We start from the raw sequence: 23,545 nt of genomic DNA on the forward strand, positions 1-23,545 counted from the left end.
AATCCACTAGAGTTCACTATTTTATAAACTGTAACATAAGAAGTACTGTAACCATAAAAACTGAAAATCAAAGTCATACATACTACAATAACAGAAAACAAACAAGGGTCTATATAAAGGAGTACTGAAAAATGAACCTAATATGAGATCTCCTATAAGGCTAACAACATAACTTCCGAATCCAAATACAAACCTTCCTCCCTATATATCATCTAATAGTTCTGTGAATAATCAAAGCTCAAAGGTTGACCAAATGGAGCCTGCAAAGAAAAATAATGGTATCTTAGCAGTTGCATTATAAAACATCTAAAACCAGAGAATTTAAAAAGGTAGTGAAAAAACTATTCCATGCCCGGGAGGCAAATTCATACACAGAAAAATTAATCATCCATAAAGTGATTCCTTTAATTGGACAAGTTATTCAACTTTGTTCAAAAGGAAAGTGTTGATAGAAAGGGAAAATAACAATACAAGTCGATTCTTTATTAAATGCATATGCTTCCTCTTACAGATAACCACCAGATCATATCAAAAAATCACTAATATTTGTGATTAGAAGATAGTTAAATAAATATTTCAATTGTTTTTTTTTATTAATAAAGCAAAGGTCACTAGGGGATCATCGGGTGCCCTTTTTAGGGAGTACACGCCTTAGATAGAGTGCTTGTTGTGAATATTGGCGCTATGGTGGGATGATAAATCCTAATTTTCTGCATTTTGAAGCAGCAGCGGCAGCAAATCACAGTCAAATAGCAGCACAATTGCCCTTTAGAAAGTTTGTTCTGTCCTTTTCCAATTTAAATTCATGTTGCCCTACCTCTCTTCCTAGTGATTCACCAAAAACAAAGACATGGAAGAGACAACTCTATTCTACTCTGCATTTCTATAATTTCAAAGATCAAAAGTAGCATAAAAACTGTCTCTGGCGACGGTGGAGGCATTTTCTGGCATGTTCAAGTTCAGGTTCTCTACACTTTCTCGGCTTGGTTTATAGGTTCTTACATTGTTTTTGACATTTGTGAATGCCAAATGCAAAGACCAACCCACACCCAACCAACACAATAGACACACTGCTCTGATAGTGATTTTAAAGACTCACTTGTTATTTCAAATGTTATATTGGGCTATGATTTTGAATGTAAGCGAAAAATTATAAGGTAAATTATAAGTATTGAGTATGACTATTGTTTCAATCAAAATGGTCAACCCAAAACACACAGGTAATTTAAGAAATTATTAGATTTATTGCAAGCATGTCATGGTATTTGCAGCTAATAATACAGAAATCACTCAGCAAACTCAACATGGTAAAAACATTAAGTGAAATAAATGTGGTTTACCTGGTAAACAACATGTCTAAATTGGTCATATGAATGTGCATACATCATTGTAGGACTTGGCCACTGTAGGTAAGCACCACCTCCAGATGATGGGTTCAATCCTGGGGTACAAAAAGGGCTCATTATCGGGGTTGAAGGAGGTCCATATCCAAGTGAAGCCTGAGTTTGTGCCATTTGACCCAACTGATTAAAAGTAATGTCATACTGAGCAAATGAAGGTTGAGCTTTTGGCAAATTAAAGGGCACCAAATTAACTGTGGAGGCTGAGAGACTCCTAGCATACCTGAACCAATAATTAAATTCAATCTAATTAGTAAGCCAACTAATATATTTAGACCCTATTTGGAATCAACAACTTAAATAAGTGCTTATGACATAGGTGTCTATCATATAAATGTTGATGTATAAACTATTTCTATAACAAAGGATAAAATAAAGTCAAATAGTTCCCATACAAGTTATAAGTTGCTTTCATAAGCAATCATGAAAGCTTGTGGGTGTGTCATAAGTTGTTCCCATAAACTATCCCTATAATGCACTGACACAAACACGCACACAAGATACGACACTAACACAACTACACCGATAACAATTTAAGAAAATGAATTGATTGAATGCAACATGTGTCACCGTCGTATCTGACACCAAACACACCTTTAATCACTTGCATACTGTCGCATTACGCGAAAAACCGGCGGGAAAAGAAGAACAACAGAGCCGCCACCGTGCGTTATTTATCCCAAAAGAGGGAAAGGAAACGCTCAGAGTAAACCTGGAAAAGACATGGTCTCGCGACCAAAGAGGATGGCTTCGGGAGTCGGTTATGCGAAGGGAAGGTATTAGCACCCCTACGCATCCGTCGTACTCGACGGGATCCACGCACAATAGGAAGGAAGAATGGTTGCTAAAACACTGCTCAAACACACACACACTGGCTGAAAGAGACACAAGAAACTGACTGAAACTGACTCGGCAAGATATCGTATCCTGGGCCTACTTAGTCTATCAGGCATAGACATCAGAGTCGAAGTAGTTCGGACTGGGGAAACGACACATGCTCGCTAGGATATCGCATCCTATGCATACGTATCTTCTCGGACGAGAGAAGAATCAGAGCATTCGTAGCTCGGCTGACACGCACACAAACAAACACAGGCAAAGGCAAACGTGGAGCCTGAATGCCAATCACTGGACTTACATCAGCATCCGAACCAAACAAACCCACACTGGAACCCGAATGCCACTCGATGGACTTACATCAGCTTCCAAGCACACAACAACACACACAGAAGGGTTGAAGACAAAAAAGGGTTGAAAAAGAAAAAAGGCGGAAAAAGAAAAAAAGGCGCCCGGAGAGATCAGCTCATCTCCTGCCTACGTACCTCATCTGGTATGAGGATCAGGGCGACGTAGTTCCCCTACGCAGGGGTACAGGACTAGCCTAACCAGATAACAGAGGGAGACACAACACTAGGGAGACTACGACTCGAGCCTAGATGTTGTCATGCAAAGTCGTCCCTAAGTTAAGGTTTCTAGCTAACTTGCACAGGAAGCAAGCCTATCCTAAACATGACTTGCACAGGAAGCAAGCCACACCTAACCCAACTTGCACAGGAAGCAAGAAGGGTCTCGATTGCAACTAGGGCAAGAGAAAGGGGAGGTCTCAATCGCAACGAGGGCGAGAGAAAAGAATTAGTGTTAGTTGTTAGTCAAACTCGACAAGACATCGCATCTCGTGCCTACGTATCTCATCTGGACATGAGAATCAGAGTTGTCGTAGTTCGGCTAAACTATTCCCGTTGGTTTGTGTTTTTTAAGTGGACAACGTCACTGCACAATCTACCTGATGCTCGACCTTTGGAGACTTACTCACCTGTAGTAGAAGGAGTTAACGTATCCTTAAGAGGGGATAATGTTTGTTTGTGTTTTAGGAAAGCTCAAGCAAGAAAGGAAGTCCTATACGAAGGAACCGTGCTACCTTAATTGACATGCAAACGAGACTACGCGGAGTCTAGCAAACCTAGGGGATACAATCACACCACACAAGCACATACAGCATGAAATAAACACACCAACAAGGGGCTCAAACATCAAGGCTAGGTTTTAGTCGAGGGGTCATATCAACCTCAACAAACAAACCTCTGGAACGGGGTAAAGGTTGCTCTTAACCTTGCCATTGAGGGGCTAAGGTGAAGCAGATGAAAGGAGAGTGAAGATAAGACTTCACAGCTCTTATCCCTGGCCTGGGAGAGCTTAAGACAAGAATGTGTGGGTTCAGAAAGTGGGAACCCTTCTACACATTTGAAACTGACTCAACTGTACAATTGTACAAGATCTTGGGTTTGTATCTGTAATGCATCAACACAGTGGTGTGAGCAAAGCAGATGACACACAGAATAGCAGGGGATAGGTTGCATATCCCTTGGGTTCTGCCAATTGCCTCTTCACTTAGGAGGTCTTTGACTATGTACAGGGACAAGATTTAAACATACACAAACATTGCCTCTTAAGGAGGACTTCAGACAGTTGCCTGGCCAAGTAACAGGCCAGGTCTTCCAGACTACATGAAGAAAAAGGGATTATACCTCAAAGCAAGTTGCTATTAAAGCAAAGCAAAGCAAGTTCAAAGAACTAAGCAACTAATGGTACCTGAAATAGTCAAACAGATCAGTACACAATTCAAAAGTTAAAGCAACAGGAAGTAGGAATCAACAGTCAAAACAAACAGACAAATGAGCCAAGCACAAAGCTCAAGGCATACGAGCCAAGCCACCTACAAAACACACAAGTTAGTCAATGATATTCAAGTAAGCTCAATCAAAAAGAAATGGTCTCATTGGAGCATTTGTAGCTTCACCTGAAAACAAGAACTCAAACATAAGTCACAGGACCACTAGGACAAGCCTAGGGTCAAAAATGAATGAGAAAGTCAAAACAGCAAGCAATGTCCAATCAAAATCAAATTCAAACATTTAGGAAGCAAACCCAATTGGTTTCATGTTCATATCAATCACTATCATCATTTCATGAGCAACAGAAGTCAAAGCATGGCAAATGAGAGCTCATAGAAGTCAACAGAAAGACTTGCATCAAAAGTCAACTCAAACATTTCCAAAAATCACCAAATAAATCATGATCAATCCTAACACACAGCATGGTAAGCATGTCAAATTTCATCTCATTTGGACAAGTGGAAGGCAGTCAATGAAAATCAGAAAGTCAAAGCAAATTTGAACATGCTCAAAGAAGTCAACCAAACATGCATCAACTTAGAAAAATCATAAATCAGAGATGGTGTATGATAAATGAATGGGACTAAAACCATGGCAAATCTTAGAATGTCTAGTTATCTCATGTAAAATTTCATGTCCATCTAATAAAGTATGAGCATTTCACAAAACAAATGGGCACATGCATCACATAAGGTCAACATTTTGGTCAAACAGGGGAGAAAATCTTAAACAAATGGAAAATGCCCCAAATAAATCCACAAAAATTCACATACAAACTAAACATACAAGAGTAGGTTCATGCAAAAATTCAGCTCAATTGGAGGTCAGGAAGCATGGCTATAAAAATCAACAAGTTTCACATCAATGGTGTGACACAAATTGTCACACCCTACTTCAAAAATTCACAACTCACAATCCAGATAAGATAAATTCACAAACTCTACATCAAAATCACCATGGATGAGTCTAGTTTGTGCACAAAAAATTTCAGATCAAATGGATAATGCATGACTATTTCACAAATGATTTGGCAAAAGGTACAAAATATGCATACATGTCACAAAACCCTAATACCATTTAAAATTCGACCATGCAAAAATTCTGGAAAAATCATGATAAAATACTAGACATCAAGATGAACACAATGCAGAAATTCCCATGAATTTTGGATCAAAAATGATTGAATTATGAATTTTGTAAGTTGTTGAATCAAAATGAAATAAATATTGCATGGCAAAATGATTTAATTAAAATAATTGGACTCGATGGCAATGTTGTAATTATTTAGAACATTTAGTGAAACGGTGCGCAGCACCCCCCAGACGTGGCAAGCAACCATTCGCTCATGGCAATAGCACAGTGGAACTCATGCAAACACGATACAACAACAGCCAAACACATTCACGAATTCTGGGCAATTTCTAGGGTTTCGGCTACAGTACGTTATTCATCTTCAACAAATCATGAAGAACCAATTCGCCCAGAAACATGAATCGAGCATACCATTCAACTCATCTAACTAAACACAAACCAAATCTAACCTTAATTTCCATGGAATCAAGCTAACAAGAAAGATCAAAGCACAAACATATTCACATGGTAAACTTTAAGACAACATAACTTTTGAAATACTCAATCATTTTCAATGGTTTAAAGCTCAAAACAATCAGCATAACAAGATCTATTTAAAACATAGCATGGTTTAGAAAAACAAGTGAATCGAAAACTGACCAACTTGGAAGCACAGTGATGATATGGATGTTGTTTGGTCGTTTTGTGATGAAACAGATGTTCTTTAAGTTCCCAAATGAAGAATGGTTGAAGAACTTTAGCTCAGTGATGCTTGAAAATGCCCAACTCGAATCTTGCCATTAATGTGTTCTTGAATAGCAGCGCTGGAAAACTTGCTTACAGTGGGAAAGTGAAGCTTGTAATCAGCTCAAAATGGTAAGCACATGATGAAACCAACAAGACAGCTCGAGTTCTTTTAGGTTTTTTAGCCAAAGTTCCAAAATGAGGAAATGAGATTTTTGAGAGAAAGGAATTTTTCTGTCTTCAATTGATGGCTGCTAGGGTTCCAATTCACAAAAAATGTGCTATTTGTATGCTGTTTTGTATTGGCTAAGTGAATGCTAATCGTGATTAGCTCAAATGAAGTAATTTGCTCATTTTGCTAAGTTTCAACCAAATGGAAAATGGGGTGTGTGTTCTGCACGAAATGGGCTTCAAACATGACCAAAATGCAATTTCAGAACATGCTTGAATGGTAAATTTGATTGGAAATGGCTAATTGGAAAGTTCAATTTTTCACCTCACTTGAAATTTAAACATGATAGTTCAAAAAGGCCATTTTGAATGGTGATGTTTTGGTGCATGATGATGACATTTTTGGAAAGAGGAGGTTAAATATGACTTGTTGGAAAAAACTTCACCAAATTTGGCCAAATGGTTTGAGAGATATGGCCTTTTGAAGTTCAAGAATTTCTGAAAATGAATTCATCATATCTTGCAAACCATACATGGGAATTGAGAGTTCTTGGACTTTTTGGAAATGGAAGAACAAGATCTTCAACTTTCATGTTGGGCAAAAATTCATTTGAAGCTTTTATCATGATGTGAGTTTAAGCTCAAGAAGTTTCCATTTTTGGCAGGTTTCAATTACAGGTCCAGTTTCTATTTTTGGAAATTTCTGATTTGGCTTCAAATTCTTCAATGATGTTGTTTGCCATGATATATGAGGCCTATTTGGACATGAATAAGCTCTCTCAAACCAAATCCATCCATCAAAACCATAAAATCAACCACAGTTGACCAAGTTTGACTTTCTAGGGTTTCTGACTGATTGTGCATTGTCTGATGACTTCTGAACATCCAACCCTTGACCAAAACACTTCAAATGGATCCCCAAGTCATGTGAACAAGTTAGACCAACCCTAGGGCCTTGGCTCAATGAGAATTGTGCTTGCTTGCTTGGTTGACTGATCTCCTGATCAGTTTGACCTAATTCTCTTGATGATCTTGCACTTGGGCAAAAGGGACAATGCAATGCTATGCAGTGGACCATGTTATGTTATGACCTAATGTGAGAATGTATGTACAATGATAGGTGCAAATTTGAGGTGCTACAGCTGCCCTTATTCAATCAGCTGGGAACCCGAACGGATGATAGCAATGGCTGTCAGACTTTCAGGGTAAACAGGGATTGAATACTATGAACCGTAGAATTTGCACCATGCAGGGATCCAATAATGGAAACGTCCACTGGGATTTGATCTTTATTACTGGGTGCATTATTATTTTTGGTTTTTGTTTTCAAAGGGTACGGCCACATCCAGACATCGCAACGACGACGAATGGGAAAAGAAAACACAACTAGATGCCAACGGACAACTAGGAAAAACTCAACGTTTACCAAGACCAACGGAGAGGTAACCAAACATTAATGAATGACTGGAAGAGATACAACCATACGTCAACGGACGAAATGGGAAAAAACTCAACGTTTACCAAGACCAACGGAGAGGTAACCAATCATCATCGGATGAATGGAAAGAGACATACAACCATACGTCAGCGGACGTAATGGGAAAAACTCAACGTTTACCAAGACCAACGGAGAGGTAAATCCACGTGGGGACAGATACAACTAGACGTCATAGGACGAATAGGAAAAACTCGACATTTATCGACACCAACGGAGAGGAGGAATACTTCACTAGGGAAGAAGGACACAACCAAATCATCAACGGATGATCGGGAAAAACTCGACGTTTATCGAAACCAACGGAGAGGTAACTCTGCATGGAGAGGGGTACAACTAGACATCATCGGATGACTAGGAAAAACTCGACGTTTATCGACACCAACGGAGAGGAGGAATACTTCTTCGATTTGAAAATCGGAAATTGGCCTGAACGCCACTTCGGTCTGAATACCGGAAAATTGGCCTGAGTGCCATGAGTACATCGACCTGATCGTCGGAAACTCCTTCGGTCTGAATACCGGAAAAATTGGCCTGAGTGCCATGAGTACATCGACCTGATCGTCGGAAACTCCTTCGGTCTGAATACCGGAAAGACATAAGTACATCGACCTGATCGTCGGAAACTTCTTCGGTCTGAATACCGGAAAATACATAAGTACATCGACCTGATCGTCGGAAACTTCTTCGGTCTGAATACCGGAAAAACATAAGTACATCGACCTGATCGTCGGAAACTTCTTCAGTCTGAATACCGGAAAAAACATAAGTACATCGACCTGATCGTCGGAAACTTCCTCGGTCTGAATACCGGAAAAAACATAAGTACATCGATCTGATCGTCGGAAACTTCTTCGGTCTGAATACCGGAAAAACATAAGTACATCGACCTGATCGTCGGAAACTTCTTCGGTCTGAATACCGGAAAAACATAAGTACATCGACCTGATCGTCGGAAACTTCTTCGGTCTGAATGCCGGAAAATTGGCCTGAGTGCCAAAGCGTGAATTGGTTTGTGTTCCAAAACACTCAACATCCTGAAGAGGGCTAGAAAAGCAGTCTTGTTAAAGGATGGACATTCAATTCCACAAGGAATACGAATCTTACTCGACTGGGGAGGACGACTTCGACCCAAGAGCGCATGAGACATATTATCTATAGCCGTCAGAACGTAGATAATACACTCGCATGGAAGATTATCCATAACCGGGTTGTAGGTTGTTAAATGGATAAACGACCGACATCATCCTGAAGAGAGCGAAGGCAAACTTGTTAAAGGATGAACATTCGATTCCACAAGAAATACGAATCTTACTCTGCTGGAGATAACAATCGAAAGATTGACCAAAGAGTGCATGAGATATATTATCTATAGCCATCAGAACGTAGATAATAACCTCGCATGGAAGATTATCCATAACCGGGTTGTAGGTTGTTAAATGAATAATCGACCGAAAAGAAAGGCATCGGGGTACCAGGACTAGGTATGCAAAAGATGACCAATCAAAAGAGGATAAAGTTGCTAACTCGGAGCAAATATCCAAAAAGAAAGGGCAGACCCAATGGGGACAATACTGCTTGATCAAGGCAAGTATCCAAAGGGGAAAAGAGTATCAATACCACAGAGAGGGGATTACATCTACCGGTTTGTAGGCAGACAACCACAGAAAAGTAACCAGTCATCGATAGGATGAGCACAAAGGGTTAACTCCAACAAGGGGATGAAAGTGGGATTTTACAACTACCAGTTAGTGGGTAGAAAACCACAAAGATAGGACTTACAACTATCGGTTTGTAGGTAGAAGCCACCAAACGGTCTGCTGAGAGACAGAGTGAGAAAAAGGATTTACAACTACCGGGTAGCGGGTAGAAGACCGTAAAGAAAGGACTTACAGCTACCGGGTAGCGGGTAGAGGCCAACAAATTCCGCTGAGGATAAGATGAATGAGTGCCGGTTAGTGAGCGACTATTCATTTATGCCTCAGGGAAGCACAGGAGACAGCCAACAGGAAGCCAATTTAGGATCGATCCAAAAAGGCAGGCTGAAACAAGACTCATCCTAATGAGGAAAGAACTCAATAGGGAAAACCCATCCCAATGTGTGTTGGGAGGGAACGGAAACAACCGTCATCCACGAGGATGTATCTCAGTGGGGAAATGGCAGGAAAGGATAGACACTTTCTGCTTAAGGGGTTGGCTCTACATGGAGAGATCAGACACACCCAACATCTGCTAGGGGAAAATCTACTGGAGAGATCTGTATCACCAAATAGCAGGAGACAACCATCAACAAATATACGGCAACAGCTGCATCATGAGTATCCGAATGATATGATTATGCATGTATGCATTCTACCTAAAATGTATGGTAAATGCTGACAAACAGACATGCTCAAACCGCAGGTCCAGGAATCAACCATCCGACACCACTCTTTTCCAATAGGGAGGGTCAAAAACACCAGAGAGCAAACGCGATCTGCTGGAAATCGGGATATCAGGGAACAACACCATCCTGCGGGGAGAGGAGAAGACTGCTCTGCTGGAGAGAGGAACGCTAACGTCTTCAGTAAACACTCTGCTTGGGGAACTGCCCCACAAAAGTATCCGAAACAGCAAACTTGTTGGGGATGCCCCACGGTAGGGCTCAAACAAGCCTATACTGGAGATGCCCCACAATAGGGCTCACAGGGACTTGGAGGAAGAATGTTGTACTGCCGGGAATATGAAGATAAACAACTTCAACCAACACTGCACTGAGCAACCTTGCTGAGGAGAAACCAAAAGAGGTTCGACAGGAGAGAGATAAAGTTATGCTCGAGATACGAACAAATGTCTTACCTGGTGGTAATCATACTACCCTCGGGAGAGCACTGCGGATCTCCTAAGTATCCTTCCATCATTGTGAATGTTCACTTTGTTTAAGAACAATTTTTTTTTGAAAAATTTGTTTATTTTGAAAACAACGATACTTTATCAATTAAAACATGCAAAACATTTATTGAGTTGAAACAAATAAGAGTGCAAATAATTGGATAAAAGCTCAAATTGATGTGATGGAATGGTAGTCTGCAAAGGGCAAGACTCCATAGATCTGTACAAGTTTGAAACCGGTGATATATATTGGAGAGGGCTACATTGAACATAATGACCTTTCCTCTACCATTCCGAACTTTCGATGTATTCGGAGCTTCAGTCAACGACGAATCGAGAATCCCTGACGGATGACAGATATAGAACACGGTCTTGTCAAGATGCAGTTACTTGCCACATCCCTAATTTTTGCCTAGATTGCCCCAGTGTTAGGTGTTCAATCTAGCGGGATGCAAATTCTTTTTTCAATGTCTCTAATTTTTGCCTGGATCGCCCTTTCGGGTTTTCAATCCACCGAGACGCTCCTTTTTTGCCTAAGTCGCCCTTTAGGGTGTTCGACTTAGCGAGCTGTTTTTGCTTTTCTTTTTTTTTTTTTTTTTTTAGGCGAAGTATCTCTTGACTGCATCGGAATTCACAGGACGAGTGAACTTCCATCCATTGTTGTAAGTGTCAATTCATTGCCTGAAAAGGCTCTCTTGACCACATATGGACATTCATAGCTTGGGGGTTCACTTGCCCCTGGAATCGGGCACGAAAGACAAGACTTTCTTGAGCACAAGGTCACCTTCTCGGAACACACGAGGCTTGACCCTCTTATCAAATGCTTTTTCACTCTCTGCTGATATGACTGACCATGACACATGGCAGTTGATCTCTTCTTCTTGATCGAATTCAGCATCAGTCAACTTGGGACTTTGAGGGTGCTATTTTTTCTTTTGTTTTCTTTTGATTTTGCTTTTGATTTCTTTTGATTTTACACCCTCTCTTTCTTTGTTTTTTTTTTGATTTTTTTTTTTTTTTTTTTTGATTAATGCCCCAGTTGGCTGTTCTGCTGATTCACGAGATGCAGCTGAGTGTGATCTTCTTTTCTCGCTTAAGAAGTCGGGAAATACCGTCAGGAATCCCTTCAACATCACCTTCGTCCACTTCGAATACAGGGAATTCAAAATTGGGAGATGACGTCCGATCATTATGTTCAATGGGTTTGAGAAACAACCTGCATAAAGATTTGATATGAAAAGCTTTTTGAAAAACAAACAAGACAATCGTTATGCAGATGAAAAGATTGCTTTTATTCTTGTTTTTTAGGGTTTTTTGTGATCACCAATTTCATGCAAAAAGCGAAAAGGGAAAACAAATGGAAAAACAAATGTTTAACATGAATTTATTTGAATGAAAATATCATTGCACAAAATGTTGCCAACAATGTCATCACTTCTCCTTTTGGCATGGGAGAAGGGTTTTTAAACAAAGTGATTACTACTCTGACTTATGAACAATTGTAGGAATGCCCACAGTGACCCAATTGTGATAGATCCCACCGGGGATGACAACTGTCAGTGTCTCTTGCATCAGTAGCTTCTGTTTTCTGAACAACCCTTCTGAAGAAAAAGTCGGCGCCAACCCAGGACTTGTTATTTTCAGGCTTGATTAACATGGGGACCCAAGTCTTCAAAATTCAGAATACCTGACTTCACGAGGTCTTGAACCTTCATCTTCAGCTGGAAACAACTATCCACATCATGACCAGGAGCACCCGAATGATACACACAATGCTGTTCAGGCCTATACCACCACCGAGGGTTGACGGGTATAGCCGGCGGGTCTCTGGGAGTAATCAAGTTCCGCTCTAACAGAGAGGGATACAGTTTGGCGTAGGACATGGGGATTGGATCAAAAATGATCTTCTTCCTCTCATTACTCGTACTGGCTTGCTGGGAAACCTGCTGCTGAGGATGATGTTGTTGGTGTTGATACTGCTGAGTTGGCCTTCTCTGCTGTTGGGGTTGAGTAGCTGGAATAGTCACAGCAGCAGCCTGACGATACTGTCCTCTGTTTGCACTCCTCCGACGGTGCACAGCATTTGTTTCACTCTCTCCCCTTTTGGGTGCCCCAGAGTATGTCTTCTTAGAACTGGAAGAACTTGAAGAACCAGGATGGCGAACCGGAGCGCGGGTTGTTCTGACATTAACAGTCTCTGCAGCAAGAGGTTGTTCACTGATTCTGATCACCCTCAATTCATCACCCACGGCATAATCATTGACGAGAATAGTGACAGCAGCATTCTCATGAACGGGTACATCCACTGGTGGAGCACGGTGGACGGGTGGAATCACAGCTTCCAGTCTCTGGGCTAAGGCACGCAGCTCCTCTTGCCCCTGAACAACTCCTTGCATCATGTGAATGAACTGGGCCATGTTTGCCCTCATCTCAACCAACTCTGCTTGAACCTGATCCATAATCTTCTGATGATTGAGTCTGGTTGAGTAGCGATGCGGTCTTCGATCAGCTATCCTGTCTCAGTCAGGAGCCAGAGTGAGAAGTCCCTCCAAACACGTCTGTAATGCAAGAATGATATGTGCATGATATGCATGATGCGGATGCGGACGCTATTTTATCATGAATGATCCTGATAAAGGATATGCGTATGCGAGTTAACTTTTTTTCTCTTTTTTTCATGCATTATTATTTTTTTTGGAAAATAAATATGCTATGATGCAAATGATGTGAACATGACTGGTCAGGCTGTGCGTCTCAAGGTACAGGGTCAAAGCTTCGGCTTGAACTCTGATCACAAACATCTGAAACCCAAAGTCAATCTGATCAACTGGCATCTGAAACCAATCTGAGGAACCAAGTCACCATAAATCCGACTTGGGGAGTTCCGAAATAAACGAAACTAGAGATTACATCACTATCATCACAGGAACATCCACTGAACGGATGACAGCCAGCTCCTCTGAACAGGTACTCTCGAATTCAACCCAGGGATCCGAAATAAACGGAACCCGCTGATAAACCACGGACAGAACTCCGGCGTCCCAGAAATAAATGTCCATAATTCACAGTCACCATCAGTACCGGGAGTCACCAACTGTACCTGTAATAATGATCAACCCTTCCCCACTCACAGGTGTAGTCTAGGCCAGGGTAAGGTCGAGAGAAACACAGCATAAATAACCTTTCGCAGAATATCATCATATACACACCTGAAGTATGCAACGACAATATCCCACCAGGGTCTGAACTGTTCGTGATATCAATGTTCCGCTGAGTGGCGCAATACCACCCGCTTCCCATGAATCACTCTATTCCTAGGTATCCTAGATTTCACGCACGGTCTGGGTATTGGACCTTTTACCTCAAGTGACTCCCACCCCCAAACAGAGAAACACAGACAGCACAGCAGATGATAATGAATGAATGCAAACATTAATGCGAACAATAAATGCAAACGATAAATGCACATATATACAAATGAATGCAATAAATAACAACACAAAGCAACCAAAACCCTAACCTAGAGAGCGCTAGGAGAGACTCGCTTAGGGAAGATGGACCAGCAGAGGTCAACTTCTTCATGTCCCCAGTGGAGTCGCCAGCTGTCGCATTACGCGAAAAACCGGCGGGAAAAGAAGAACAACAGAGCCGCCACCGTGCGTTATTTATCCCAAAAGAGGGAAAGGAAACGCTCAGAGTAAACCTGGAAAAGACATGGTCTCGCAACCAAAGAGGATGGGTTCGGGAGTCGGTTATGCGAAGGGAAGGTATTAGCACCCCTACGCATCCGTCGTACTCGACGGGATCCACGCACAATAGGAAGGAAAAATGGTTGCTAAAACACTGCTCAAACACACACACACTGGCTGAAAGAGACACAAGAAACTGACTGAAACTGACTCGGCAGGATATCGTATCCTGGGCCTACTTAGTCTATCAGGCATAGACATCAGAGTCGAAGTAGTTCGGACTGGGGAAACGACACATGCTCGCTAGGATATCGCATCCTATGCATACGTATCTTCTCGGACGAGAGAAGAATCAGAGCATTCGTAGCTCGGCTGACACGCACACAAACAAACACAGGCAAAGGCAAACGTGGAGCCTGAATGCCAATCACTGGACTTACATCAGCATCCGAACCAAACAAACCCACACTGGAACCCGAATGCCACTCGATGGACTTACATCAGCTTCCAAGCACACAACAACACACACAGAAGGTTGAAGACAAAAAAGGGTTGAAAAAGAAAAAAGGCGGAAAAAGAAAAAAAGGCGCCCGGAGAGATCAGCTCATCTCCTGCCTACGTACCTCATCTGGTATGAGGATCAGGGCGACGTAGTTCCCCTACGCAGGGGTACAGGACTAGCCTAACCAGATAACAGAGGGAGACACAACACTAGGGAGACTACGACTCGAGCCTAGATGTTGTCATGCAAAGTCGTCCCTAAGTTAAGGTTTCTAGCTAACTTGCACAGGAAGCAAGCCTATCCTAAACATGACTTGCACAGGAAGCAAGCCACACCTAACCCAACTTGCACAGGAAGCAAGAAGGGTCTCGATTGCAACTAGGGCAAGAGAAAGGGGAGGTCTCAATCGCAACGAGGGCGAGAGAAAAGAATTAGTGTTAGTTGTTAGTCAAACTCGACAAGACATCGCATCTCGTGCCTACGTATCTCATCTGGACATGAGAATCAGAGTTGTCGTAGTTCGGCTAAACTATTCCCGTTGGTTTGTGTTTTTTAAGTGGACAACGTCACTGCACAATCTACCTGATGCTCGACCTTTGGAGACTTACTCACCTGTAGTAGAAGGAGTTAACGTATCCTTAAGAGGGGATAATGTTTGTTTGTGTTTTAGGAAAGCTCAAGCAAGAAAGGAAGTCCTATACGAAGGAACCGTGCTACCTTAATTGACATGCAAACGAGACTACGCGGAGTCTAGCAAACCTAGGGGATACAATCACACCACACAAGCACATACAGCATGAAATAAACACACCAACAAGGGGCTCAAACATCAAGGCTAGGTTTTAGTCGAGGGGTCATATCAACCTCAACAAACAAACCTCTGGAACGGGGTAAAGGTTGCTCTTAACCTTGCCATTGAGGGGCTAAGGTGAAGCAGATGAAAGGAGAGTGAAGATAAGACTTCACAGCTCTTATCCCTGGCCTGGGAGAGCTTAAGACAAGAATGTGTGGGTTCAGAAAGTGGGAACCCTTCTACACATTTGAAACTGACTCAACTGTACAATTGTACAAGATCTTGGGTTTGTATCTGTAATGCATCAACACAGTGGTGTGAGCAAAGCAGATGACACACAGAATAGCAGGGGATAGGTTGCATATCCCTTGGGTTCTGCCAATTGCCTCTTCACTTAGGAGGTCTTTGACTATGTACAGGGACAAGATTTAAACATACACAAACATTGCCTCTTAAGGAGGACTTCAGACAGTTGCCTGGCCAAGTAACAGGCCAGGTCTTCCAGACTACATGAAGAAAAAGGGATTATACCTCAAAGCAAGTTGCTATTAAAGCAAAGCAAAGCAAGTTCAAAGAACTAAGCAACTAATGGTACCTGAAATAGTCAAACAGATCAGTACACAATTCAAAAGTTAAAGCAACAGGAAGTAGGAATCAACAGTCAAAACAAACAGACAAATGAGCCAAGCACAAAGCTCAAGGCATAAGAGCCAAGCCACCTACAAAACACACAAGTTAGTCAATGATATTCAAGTAAGCTCAATCAAAAAGAAATGGTCTCATTGGAGCATTTGTAGCTTCACCTGAAAACAAGAACTCAAACATAAGTCACAGGACCACTAGGACAAGCCTAGGGTCAAAAATGAATGAGAAAGTCAAAACAGCAAGCAATGTCCAATCAAAATCAAATTCAAACATTTAGGAAGCAAACCCAATTGGTTTCATGTTCATATCAATCACTATCATCATTTCATGAGCAACAGAAGTCAAAGCATGGCAAATGAGAGCTCATAGAAGTCAACAGAAAGACTTGCATCAAAAGTCAACTCAAACATTTCCAAAAATCACCAAATAAATCATGATCAATCCTAACACACAGCATGGTAAGCATGTCAAATTTCATCTCATTTGGACAAGTGGAAGGCAGTCAATGAAAATCAGAAAGTCAAAGCAAATTTGAACATGCTCAAAGAAGTCAACCAAACATGCATCAACTTAGAAAAATCATAAATCAGAGATGGTGTATGATAAATGAATGGGACTAAAACCATGGCAAAGCTTAGGATGTCTAGTTATCTCATGTAAAATTTCATGTCCATCTAATAAAGTATGAGCATTTCACAAAACAAATGGGCACATGCATCACATAAGGTCAACATTTTGGTCAAACAGGGGAGAAAATCTTAAACAAATGGAAAATGCCCCAAATAAATCCACAAAAATTCACATACAAACTAAACATACAAGAGTAGGTTCATGCAAAAATTCAGCTCAATTGGAGGTCAGGAAGCATGGGTATAAAAATCAACAAGTTGCACATCAATGGTGTGACACAAATTGTCACACCCTACTTCAAAAATTCACAACTCACAATCCAGATAAGATAAATTCACAAACTCTACATCAAAATCACCATGGATGAGTCTAGTTTGTGCACAAAACATTTCAGATCAAATGGATAATGCATGACTATTTCACAAATGATTTGGCAAAAGGTACAAAATATGCATACATGTCACAAAACCCTAATACCATTTAAAATTCGACCGTGCAAAAATTCTGGAAAAATCATGATAAAATACTAGACATCAAGATGAACACAATGCAGAAATTCCCATGAATTTTGGATCAAAAATGATTGAATTATGAATTTTGTAAGTTGTTGAATCAAAATGAAATAAATATTGCATGGCAAAATGATTTAATTAAAATAATTGGACTCGATGGCAATGTTGTAATTATTTAGAACATTTAGTGAAACGGTGCGCAGCACCCCCCAGACGTGGCAAGCAACCATTCGCTCATGGCAATAGCACAGTGGAACTCATGCAAACACGATACAACAACAGCCAAACACATTCACGAATTCGGGGCAATTTCTAGGGTTTCGGCTACAGTACGTTATTCATCTTCAACAAATCATGAAGAACCAATTCGCCCAGAAACATGAATCGAGCATACCATTCAACTCATCTAACTAAACACAAACCAAATCTAACCTTAATTTCCATGGAATCAAGCTAACAAGAAAGATCAAAGCACAAACATATTCACATGGTAAACTTTAAGACAACATAACTTTTGAAATACTCAATCATTTTCAATGGTTTAAAGCTCAAAACAATCAGCATAACAAGATCTATTTAAAACATAGCATGGTTTAGAAAAACAAGTGAATCGAAAACTGACCAACTTGGAAGCACAGTGATGATATGGATGTTGTTTGGTCGTTTTGTGATGAAACAGATGTTCTTTAAGTTCCCAAATGAAGAATGGTTGAAGAACTTTAGCTCAGTGATGCTTGAAAATGCCCAACTCGAATCTTGCCATTAATGTGTTCTTGAATAGCAGCGCTGGTAAACTTGCTTACAGTGGGAAAGTGAAGCTTGCAATCAGCTCAAAATGGTAAGCACATGATGAAACCAACAAGACAGCTCGAGTTCTTTTAGGTTTTTTAGCCAAAGTTCCAAAATGAGGAAATGAGATTTTTGAGAGAAAGGAATTTTTCTGTCTTCAATTGATGGCTGCTAGGGTTCCAATTCACAGAAAATGTGCTATTTGTATGCTGTTTTGTATTGGCTAAGTGAATGCTAATCGTGATTAGCTCAAATGAAGTAATTTGCTCATTTTGCTAAGTTTCAACCAAATGGCAAATGGGGTGTGTGTTCTGCACGAAATGGGCTTCAAACATGACCAAAATGCAATTTCAGAACATGCTTGAATGGTAAATTTGATTGGAAATGGCTAATTGGAAAGTTCAATTTTTCACCTCACTTGAAATTTAAACATGATAGTTCAAAAAGGCCATTTTGAATGGTGATGTTTTGGTGCATGATGATGACATTTTTGGAAAGAGGAGGTTAAATATGACTTGTTGGAAAAAACTTCACCAAATTTGGCCAAATGGTTTGAGAGATATGGCCTTTTGAAGTTCAAGAATTTCTGAAAATGAATTCATCATATCTTGCAAACCATACATGGGAATTGAGAGTTCTTGGACTTTTTGGAAATGGAAGAACAAGATCTTCAACTATCATGTTGGGCAAAAATTCATTTGAAGCTTTTATCATGATGTGAGTTTAAGCTCAAGAAGTTTCCATTTTTGGCAGGTTTCAATTACAGGTCCAGTTTCTATTTTTGGAAATTTCTGATTTGGCTTCAAATTCTTCAATGATGTTGTTTGCCATGATATATGAGGCCTATTTGGACATGAATAAGCTCTCTCAAACCAAATCCATCCATCAAAACCATAAAATCAACCACAGTTGACCAAGTTTGACTTTCTAGGGTTTCTGACTGATTGTGCATTGCCTGATGACTTCTGAACATCCAACCCTTGACCAAAACACTTCAAATGGATCCCCAAGTCATGTGAACAAGTTGGACCAACCCTAGGGCCTTGGCTCAATGAGAATTGTGCTTGCTTGCTTGGTTGACTGATCTCCTGATCAGTTTGACCTAATTCTCTTGATGATCTTGCACTTGGGCAAAAGGGACAATGCAATGCTATGCAGTGGACCATGTTATGTTATGACCTAATGTGAGAATGTATGTACAATGATAGGTGCAAATTTGAGGTGCTACACATACAAGTTATAAGTTATTTTCAAAGCAATCATGAGAGCTTGTGGGTGTCTCATAAGTTGTTTCCATAAGCTATCCCTATAATGCACCGATATAAACACGCACATAAGACACGAGACTAACACATCTACACTGATAATAATTAAAGAAAATGAACTGATTGATGTAACATGTGTCTGTCGTGTCTGACACCAGACACACATTCAATCAGAAGTGTCAAGCTACATCATAGAGCTCTCCTAAACAGTCTCATAAGTATCTGTGTCAATAGATAAATTCAAATAAGTCAATCCCAACCAGCTTTTAAAGTTTAAATCAGTACAAATGCATCGACTACAAGATAACCACAAAAAAAAAGAAACAAAAGATGTCTCTAAACATTCCATAGTAAGTTTTATAAATTATATAATCAAGAGTTCCATTTAAATGCAATCAAGATAAAATAAACTTCATTCTTGGCTCTTCCTCTTCTATCTCTCACATGAAAATATAGCTTTTCTTTTTATTTTCACTTATACAAACACAAGACAGTGCAGCACAATCAAATGAAAAAAAAAATGTTGCACTTGTAATTATGATACTCGTTTTCAGAAAGTTGTTACGGTACATAGATAAAACTCACCTTCCATAACTACGATCATAATCTGGATCACTTCGATCCTTTTCCCTATCTCTGATAATGGCAACTCGAGGATAACCATTATCCCCCACACTAAAGGAAAACATCAAGTATGTATAATTAACAACATATACTTCAAGTAAACAAGTTCATTCAAACAAAACCTATAAAGATAGTTATCCAACACATAGATTCCTTTTGGGAAACAGCTAATACCTTCATGTGAGGATATTGGTTGATATATTATCACAAAAAAAAAATAACTGTTAAGGATATTAGCTGATAGATAAGCTGATTATCCATAATAATCAGTAGCCCAAAATAAGGTCATTTTCACAAATGACTCCAAAAAACAAACTGAAACGAAACACAAAAATATATTAATACATGTGAAAAACATAGATATAAGTAAATCAAATGAAAAATACAAAAACCACAACCATCATCAAGTATGTGATTGAGATGAACCAGCAACTGGTTCATTTCCGTTTCCAACAGCATCAGATCCATCACCAGATGTTGATCCACTAGTAGAGGGACCGCCAAATTCTGTATAAAATTAAACAGAAACCAAATAATTAAATCAAAACCAAAGCCAATACATTAATACACTAAATACTCATACTCAAATATTTACATACCTGAAACAATAGTGGCAGACAACTCAAATTCTTCATTTATATTCAAGTCCTTGAATTGACTAAGTGTAGGTTTCAACCAGTCCTATGCACAAATCAAAGCCTCTGCCATTTCAGGGGTTAGTGAACTTCTATATGTGTCTAGAACTCTGCCCCTGGTACTAAACGTGCTTTCAGAAGCGATAGTGGATACTGGACTAGCTAAAACATCCTTCACCATTTTTGATAAAATAGGGTATCTACAAGAGTTTTGTTTCCACCACATAAGGATGTCAAAGTTAAAATCATCGGCACAATTATCATCTAGATACCTCTCAAGATCATTTTTTTTATCTATTGAATCTTTTTGTTTAAGGTGCTCTTTAAAAGCTTCAACCCTTGCAAAATGAGATGGAACTTCAACATTAGGAACACCATCACCAAATGAACCACGCTCATTAGGACTAGTAGAGGGTCCATGTTGCTTTTCATGTATACCCTTGTACCAATTGAATAGTTTAAACAACTCCCTTTTTATCACATTAATCTTATTAGTAAAAGGCACCGACTCGCCATTATACATATCATTAAAACACCACTCTACATAGCCTAACTTGTATCTAGGGTCAAGAATCACACCAAAATAAATAAACTTGTTTATGTTTTCAATTTCCCCCCAATATTTGTCATACTTCTTCATCATTTCATATCCCATTGAGGCTAAAATTGTGTTCAAGTTCATGGATGATCTTTTAAGCTCACAATGTATTGAAGCTAGTTGGTGGAATGACTTATGAAGGGATACTTATTTTGACGAAGAAAATTCCATAGTAGCATCATATAAAATTTTGAAAAAACTTACTAGACACCTAACATTCTCCCAATCATTAAGAGTAGGGGGGCCAACTAATCCAAAAAATTCCAAATAGCTAAAATCCTCACCTTCCATTTTCTCAAATGCTGCTTGATACTTTTCAGCAACATCTAGCATCAAATAACATGAGTTCCACCTTGTCGGAACTGAAGGAGAATTGCGGTCCAAAACACAGCGGAAATTAAAATTTTCTCCTTTAGAGATCCTTACGAATGGTCATGATCAGTGATAGAATATTTACCTCTTGTGACGATCAAAACCTTTGATGCAGATCCACGGAGCGATCACGAACGTTGAACGATGACAACGTCTCTACTCAGTCCACACGAACGGATTCCTTCAATCACAGTGCTAGCTGGTACGAATGAAGGCTTTGAGTGAGAGAGAGAGAGAGAGAGAGAGAAAACGAAAAATAATGCAACCGCCATGAATGCTTCTGCACAAGGGTTCTATTTATAGAACCACTTGTGTGGGCTTCAAGCTAAAAGCCCACTTAAGTGTATTTTGGCCCATATCTTATAATATGCCCAAAATCACTTAAGCCCATGGTACCCTACCATATTTCGTATTCTACTCAAGTACACCGTACCTTATGATGTTCTATAATTCACTTAAGGGCACCGTACCTTACGGTATTCCTTAGCTACTCTATCTCTCATCAATCCATCCTTTGTGTGTGACCCTGTAGGTTTTCGCGGCATTGGCAATTATATTAAATCATGTATTTAACATAATAAACAGTGAGCGGTATCTCGCAACACATCACTGCTACCCAAGACACGAAAATGTCAAGTGATCTGACAATTCCTTCTGTGATGATACTTATGTGTATAATTACCCCTTTGCCCTTATGTCTATATTGAACACAAGGTATAGACCGTGTCACCCTTGTCCAGTTCAATATTGGGCCCATAGACATTTATCCTGTTACGCAGGATGGGCAAATTCCATCTAGGACACTCATGTCCCTCAGCATGCTTTGTGGAGTACCCATCAACTGTCTTTATGGTTATCCAGTTACGGACAATGTTGGATCAGCAATAAAGCACTCGACTCTACATCTAGGATCCATAGTGATTTCAGGTCGAAGAGTGGTATACACTATTATCACCATGAGAATAACTTATGACACTTTGCATAACTTTCTATATAGTATTCTCATAGCGGGTCAATCCGGTATAAATATTACTCCTAATATTCATACCTATGTTTAAGACTTGATAACTCTTTATCCATGATCCATGAGATGTGATCATCAGTCTACAAACATAATAGTCTTAATGCTTTAATGTTATCCCACTTCACACTAAAGCTCGACTAGGGATACTTTAAGAATAGTGTCCTTATGTTTAATGTGATCTCATGATTAAGTCATACTTGATACATTAAACAGACTAGCTATTCTAGGGACTTTATTAAACAAACGTAATAAAGAAAAAGCCTTTTATTATTAATAAATAATTCGATACAAGTACCAAAAGTATTGGCCTCTAGGGCTTACACCAACAGGAACATCTAGACAGAGAAGTTTCTTGCAATTAATTCTTGCAAACTCAATACATTCTTTGAACTTTGCAGATCTTTGGGGTGATGACCTAACAAATATAACAACATTTCTAATGGCAGAAATGGATAAATCATTCTGTTTTAAACCATCACGAACCACCAGATTTAAAATGTGTGCACAACAACGAAGATGAAAGAAAGATCCATCACTCATTAAACCACCCATATTATCAATCCTCTTCTTCAAATAAGCAACAGCTACATCATTAGATGTTGCGTTGTCCACAGTGATTGTGGACACATTCCTTATTCCCCATTCCCTTAAAATCTCTTCAACTTTTCTACCAATTGTCTCACCCTTATGATTAAGAACTAAACAAAAACTTAGAATCCTATTTTCATACTTCTGTCGCGGCGGGATTTTTCACGAGATTAAGTATTGATTGAACTTAACCCGTTTGAAAAATATTTTAAATGCAAGAGTCGCCACCGTCTTTTATTTTATCCAAAAAGAGGAAGGGAAAAATAACGATAAATCCCTTTAGAGTTACGGGTTCGGGGGTTGGTTATGCAAAGGGAAGGTATTAGCACCCTCTACATCTGTGGTACTCCACAGGAACCTTTTTGCTTATGTTTATGTGAATGCTTTGCTTTTTTCGCTTTTTATCGTTTGATTGGGGAGATGAGAAAAGAACTTGATTTTATTGTTTTTGGACT

At 39.8% G+C, this 23,545-nt stretch overlaps 1 protein-coding gene across 1 annotated transcript; it reads right to left on the bottom strand.

Annotated features, from left to right (window-relative positions):
- Positions 1–212: 212 nt before the first annotated feature.
- Positions 213–20,689, bottom strand: LOC127122501 (uncharacterized). The gene is made up of 7 exons (XM_051052823.1): positions 20,663–20,689; positions 20,473–20,554; positions 20,300–20,380; positions 20,176–20,188; positions 19,835–19,924; positions 1,341–1,623; positions 213–260 (listed from the first exon to the last, which is right to left on the bottom strand). Exons 1-7 carry the CDS (start codon positions 20,687–20,689, stop codon positions 213–215), a joined length of 624 nt encoding a protein of 207 aa, XP_050908780.1.
- Between the last annotated feature and the right edge of the window lie 2,856 nt (positions 20,690–23,545).

Source organism: Lathyrus oleraceus, chromosome 2 (genome assembly GCF_024323335.1).
Source record: "Lathyrus oleraceus cultivar Zhongwan6 chromosome 2, CAAS_Psat_ZW6_1.0, whole genome shotgun sequence".
NCBI lineage: Eukaryota > Viridiplantae > Streptophyta > Magnoliopsida > Fabales > Fabaceae > Lathyrus > Lathyrus oleraceus.